This window comes from Lepeophtheirus salmonis, chromosome 8 (assembly GCF_016086655.4).
Source record: "Lepeophtheirus salmonis chromosome 8, UVic_Lsal_1.4, whole genome shotgun sequence".
NCBI classification, from domain to species: Eukaryota; Metazoa; Arthropoda; class Copepoda; order Siphonostomatoida; family Caligidae; genus Lepeophtheirus; species Lepeophtheirus salmonis.
Genome location: NC_052138.2, coordinates 28,837,275 through 28,843,499, shown reverse-complemented (window position 1 = coordinate 28,843,499; position 6,225 = coordinate 28,837,275). Strand labels below are relative to the sequence as shown.

General features: G+C 34.7%; 1 protein-coding gene across 1 annotated transcript; it reads right to left on the bottom strand.

Annotated features, from left to right (window-relative positions):
* Positions 1-1,504: 1,504 nt before the first annotated feature.
* LOC121123286 (uncharacterized) lies at positions 1,505-3,578 on the bottom strand. The gene is made up of 3 exons (XM_040718413.2): positions 2,333-3,578; positions 2,095-2,264; positions 1,505-2,010 (listed from the first exon to the last, which is right to left on the bottom strand). Exons 1-3 carry the CDS (start codon positions 3,267-3,269, stop codon positions 1,735-1,737), a joined length of 1,383 nt encoding a protein of 460 aa, XP_040574347.1. The 5' UTR covers positions 3,270-3,578; the 3' UTR covers positions 1,505-1,734.
* Positions 3,579-6,225: the final 2,647 nt, after the last annotated feature.

Genomic DNA, 6,225 nt, shown 5'->3' with positions numbered 1-6,225 from the left:
TGAATGGATGTTGGCTGTAGTATTCACATCTAGTATCTTTTAAATAAAAGAGAGGAAAAAAAACAAGTTTTTTTTTTTTTTTTTTTTTTTTTAAGTCATGATCATGAAGGTCCTCTCCCTTCTCTCTCGAATATTATTCAGCAGACCTTTCCTTGTCTACTATGTAGAGAGTATATCTCATCGCAAACATGACTACCCTACCAGGTATGACCGACGATCTTTGTTTCTTCCTTCTCTTCTTCTGCAACTTAATATTATATCTTTTCTTGTACTATTTTGAATTATTAATTGAAATCATGTCTCACTTAACTCACAAAGTGAGTAAGTCAAAAAAAAAAAAAAAAAAAAAACGCCCAAAAAAATGGGTCGTTAAATACTCATTTTCATCTCTAAATGTGCATTATTATTACATATATTTATTATAGATATGAGCTGAAAACAACCACAGGAATTTGAGGCTATTCAAACATTAATTAGAAAATATCTCTTCCAATATAAATTGGTTTGTTTTTAATTAATTAAAGTTATTTTATTTAGTGCTGTGATTTTGTTTTCATGTTCGGTCTTATATAAGTTGATCTTGTTGAGCCGGATTTAAACGGATATTTGTGTCACGACGAGGAACGTTGATAGCCTTGAGCATTTAGAAATTTTGATTTTGAAAATTTTGCCTTAAAAAAGGGTTTAGTAACGTGACTGGTTCAGAAACGCATACAGCCAAATTTAATCGTTTTCAAATCGTGAAACGATTTGCTTTTCCACCCCCTTTGAAACACATTAAATCGTAAATGACATCATCAACCCGGCTTTCACAATTTTCCAATGTGATTGACCTCATGTCCAATTCATTTATAAAACCGCTCTAGACCAAATAATAAATGCAAACGATCAAAAGCGATTTTTCTTTTTGTGAGGTCAATTCAGACTTAATTTCTTTATGAAATGAGTTTAAACCCAACTTATTTGAAGGACCAAACTATATATTTTGGTTCAACATGACTTAAAAGGTCCTCAGACGGGTCTAAAATTGATTTTTAGAACAATAATCCAATTCTATTACTTATCTGATTAATAAATTAAAGGCGTTTAATAATGGATGATTTTTTTTTATCTATCGTTGAATAAATGATAAATAAAATGAGGGAAAATATGATGTTTCTGTTATGTAAATTCATTGTGATTGCTTTTTGTTTTTTAATTCATTATAAAAATCGCAGAAAGAAGGGGAAATCAAGTAATAAATACGAGAGAGAATTAATTAATTATATATAATGTTGTGGGTTATAAATTAATGATATTTATTGTCGCTACTACTAATAAGAAGAAGTACTGTCGTCGACGTCTTTTATTCGTCAACAATGGCTTAATTGGCGGTGTTTTTCTGCCCTTCTCTCTTTCTTTTTTAGATAATTTATTTATTGCGCCGCTTTCCCCGCCGTCAATTATGTTGTTAGCGCTCACACAAAGAGAAGGAAAGAAAAAAAGAAGAAGATAAATCCCGCTCTTTTCAATATTCTTTTTCCTATTCTATTTCTATTATTTGTAATGGATAATAATAATAATTAATTAATTATATGACGTATATAACAGAATGATAATAGTAATAATATAATGGATGATAATGATGTGATAAAAGTACAGAGATTATTAATGATGATTATTATTTATTGTAATAAGGGTCTTTTATTTGAGTGAAATGTTTGCGCGCGCAAAGTTCTTCATTGTCTTTAATTTTTAAGTATCGCAATCGATTTCTTCGCCGTCCGAGAGGTCATCCTCTTCGTAGGTCGTGAGAGAAGTGTCCATGTGGAAAGGATGATGAACAGAAGTATGATGATGCTGGTTAGGGGCGCTTGAGCCGTGGTGATGGTACGTGGACTCGCTAGAAGGGGGTCCATTTCCACCGCCGCTGCCTCCAGAGGATTTATTGTGTTGGATTTGACTGCTCTGCTCTTGCTCCTGTTGTTCCCGCTTATGCTTCGTTCTCCGATTTTGAAACCAAACTTTGACCTGGAAAGATGAATTTTTATTAATCAAAATTGCAAGCAAGGACTTAAATGGGAAGAATTGAATCAAGGGGTGTCTTTTAATTACCTGCGTTTCTGACAAGTTGAGATGTTTAGCGAGCTCCTTCCGCTCAGCTCCAACTACATATTGATTCTTTTCAAAGGCTTGCTCCAATTTAAGGAGTTGACTAGGACTAAAGGCCGTACGGATTCTCTTTGGCTTACGAAAAGGTAACAGGAATTCCGGGAGATGAGGGCCTGGAATAGGGGAGATTAATCATTTTAGTAAAGGGGTTTGGGGATGAATGAAGGGAAATTGAACTTACCGCCCGGAAATCGGTGCCTGGATATGAACCAAGGATAGAGTGGATATTCCCTTGGAATTTGATGATGCATAGCTCCAGCCGCCCCCAGAAATACAGGAGGTAGCCCAGAAGGTGGAAGTCCATGAGGCGGTCTTGGTAGCCCCATCATTCCTGGTGCTCCAACCATCCCTCCTGGCGGAGGATGTGTATGTGGAAGATGGGATGTTGGAGCAGGGGAAGTTGATGAAGGGGCGGAAGTTGTCGTAGAGCAAGTAGAAGAGCTTGATGACATGACGGAAGACGGAATCCCTTCCGGAGGGGAAGAGGGGGGACCTTTGACAAGCTGCTGTTGTTGCGCCTGGGCAAAATTGTGATGACTTTGGTCGTAAAAAGCTTTGAGAGAGGCGATTTGGTCCAAATAGGACTGTGCACTCGTGGGTATGGGTCGAATGAGGGGTGGTGAGAGTGGGGGAGGGGATCCAGGAGTGCTCCGCATAGGAGGACTAGCTGGAGAAGATGATCTTGTTGGGGATGATGATCTTCTGGATACATGAGCAGCAGCAACGGCGGCTGCTGCCGCTCTAGCCGCCGCAAAACTAAAAGCGGCAACTGTTGTGGGTGGTGGAGAGACGCCGCCATCACTTTCTGCGACTGAACGCGAAGAGGATAAGTCTGTGGGGTGATGGAAGTGAGAATGTCCCAAATGGGCTGCTGCATTGCTATCTGGAGATGAGTTTCCATCCGAGGGGATGTTGTGATGATGACTGGAGCCCACGATGGAATCAATGGAGAATCCGAGTTTATTCCCTGATTTGGATGCCACACTTGAGGGGGATGACGTCGTGTTGGGGGGCGGAGGTAGCAAGGACATACTTTCCGCACTGGCCAGAGTCATCCTTTTATCTGTCACTCCGGAGGACTCACTTATTCCCAGCTCCTCTTTGTCCTCCACAACCATTCAGCATTCCAAGTTAGTAGAAAAAGCAGTCAAACACTTTTTGCATTTGTGTTGAGTCGGGATGAGTCGATTTGTTCACTCACAGAAACACACCACGGGTTCAAGAATCACACACTACTGAGGGTAATCACTGAGAGTAGAGTAGACGAGAACAAAAGATTGCACAATGATGTGTAAGTAGTCCCTTTCGAAACGAATAAATTAAGACTCAATTTAGACTCTTAATGAGGATCCAAGAACAACAAAAATAAAAAAAAAGTATTCACAATCTCGCCTTCCTCTTAGGTGAGCTATTAGCATTCAACTAATGGCCGTTAATGGTAGGTTTCTTCTTCACAGCAATTCTTACTTTTGCAGCACGGTACCCTAGTAGCCTGTTAGACGTAGTTGTTGTAGTTAGAGCAGGAGCAGTGGGGATAGCAGCAGACGACGACGACGACAATCCTGACGACGACGTCTTCATAATAAATTTTATGGGGGAAGGAAAAAGGAGCGCGACTCCATAGAGTGTATTGGACGTTCAAAGGGGAGAACGTGGGGCGGAGTTACAGAAATCTACAGATTTCCCTGTTCCTCTTTCTCTCTCCCTCCTTCATACTTAGTTTCATTTTATTCTATACTATTTAGTTATACTAATATATTTTGAATGTATCTATCTATGTATAGACATGTATAATAATAAACTCGCCACGACTTCCCTTGTGTATTTTGATGTCTTACTCATTTGATCCTGGCTTGACTCCTAAAAGAGCTCCCTCTGCCGTCTTGTTGATAGTATATTAATTGTCACTGATAGTACAAATTATATTTATATATATACATAGTCAAAATACAAAGTTTTCTGATAAGGAAAAGGGGGTTTAATGACCTGAATTATGACTCTATTATTATTTACGAAAATTCATTACTTTTTATCATCTCTTAACATCTCAGCTCTTACATATTTACCTACACTAACTTTTGATCGTGTCTTCCTTTCCAGTTATTTCTTTGTTTGTTTAAATATATTTGATAACTCACTAAGCTAAGGGTAATTACTACTCATAACTAATTATGTACTTGGTATAATATGTAAATATCTATATATTAGTGTTGGTGGGTTTGAAAATGAATCCTATATCAGTCTGAGAGTTTGGTTCTGAACTCTTCAATTCGTTCTTGATCCCCTCTCGCTCCATTAATTTTATTAGATAATCAATTTGAGTCGTTTATTAGATAATTTGGTTCAGTCTAGAAACATAACTCGAGATTGAATTGGGAAATGCAATTTGGTCTTTTACAGAGTCACAAAGTATTATTAATTAACAGGTTTGGCAGTGGAAACATGAGGAAAAAGGGCTTTAATTTCCCTCCCTTCAAAAAATGTGAAAAAAATATCAATTATTTGGCAATTAATATGTTACATTCTGGCAATATTTAAAAGTTCCATAAAAAAGGTCTTCAAAGAAATGCTTTTTACTAGTAAAAAGTAATCAAAAAGGATATTTCCTGAAAATAAAAAGTTTTTTCCGTAATAAAAAGTAATCAAAAAATGTTTTTTTCTAAGATTTGGTCATTAAAGAAATGTTTTTTTTCTTAATAAAAGGTAATCAAAAAAGTATTATCTAAAAAAAAAAAAAAAAAGATTATGAAATAAAGGTATTTTATAAAAATAGTTCATCAAATAAATTTATTTCCTAAATGAAAGGTAATCAAAAAAAATTATTTATCTAAAAAAAAAAAAAGTAATCGCAGAAAGGTATTTTCTAAAAATAAATCATCATTGAAATGTCTTTTCTTAATAAAGAGTAATCAAACCAATATATTTGTTTAAAAAAATCATCGAACAAAGGTATTTTCTTAATAAAAGTTAATAAGACAAAAGTTTTTTTCTTAAAAAAGGCCATTAAAAAGGCATTATCCAAAAGAAAAAGGATATTTTTTTAATAAAAAGTAATCAAAGAAAGGCTTTTATAAAAAATGATTCTAAAAATCACTTTTTGTTTTATCAAATGTCATAAAACTAAAGTTTTTCCCTTAAAAATGTATTTGCTAAAAAAAAAGGTCATCGATTAATATCTTTTCCCTAGCAACATTTATCAAAAAAAATATATATTATAATTTAAGTCCCAAATATTTAGGCAACCCCCTATAAAAACCCCATTCTTTCCACCACCTATGCTTATCCCCACATTATAGGAGAAATATTTATATTTGAAAAAGGACTCCATTTCTCGCTGTCCAAGATCAATGCCCCCTACCGAAAAATCCTTTTGTTTTCGGCGTATTTGTCAATTAGTTGAACTCATTCTATTTATCTATTCTTATTTGTAGATAAATCAATTTTTTTTTTCCCAATTCTTCCATGTTGTATTTTCCCTCTCTCTCTCTCTTTCTATCTTCTTTTCGCCTCTTTGAGTTACTATCTACATTATTCATCTTTTTTTTTTGTTATTATTATTTCTTATTTTCGTTATTAATATTATGATGGTTATATTAGCAGTCAATTTCCATGTAGTCATTTTTTTACTGATTAAGAATGAAAAAAAGATCTATTAATAGATAATTCCTTTGAGAATAAATAAAGAGTTATTTAATATTCCTTTAGAGATCAGGCCTACCCAATTATAAATTATTAATAAGCCCATGTCCAGTTAAACAAATTTCAAAATATATTAAATAGATCCACGCAATATCTATTAAATGAAATCCCAATGAGCTCAACGACAACACATTGAATGTCCGGATTAATTCTGGCCTTCCATGGTCGATAGATATTTATAGGGTCTAATGGATCAATGGATAATCAGTGGTCCATTATAAAGTTCAAATGTCCAGAGTGAATATTGATCTTAGATCTATAATATATGTACATATAAGCTATTTGAAAAGATTATAACATCAATAAAAATATGGTAATGATTCAAATGGTTGGTTTGATCATAATTAAGACATTATCAGACGTATAAATTCCAAC

Bases quoted from the DNA above. Each gene is read 5' to 3' on its own strand.
- LOC121123286 (XM_040718413.2), bottom strand. From the start codon at position 3,269: ATGGTTGTGGAGGACAAAGAGGAGCTGGGAATAAGTGAGTCCTCCGGA. The intron at 2,265-2,332 runs GTAAGTTCAATT...CCCCTATTCCAG, and splicing joins CAGGCACCGATTTCCGGGCG to GCCCTCATCTCCCGGAATTC. The intron at 2,011-2,094 runs GTAATTAAAAGA...TCATCTTTCCAG, and splicing joins TCAACTTGTCAGAAACGCAG to GTCAAAGTTTGGTTTCAAAA.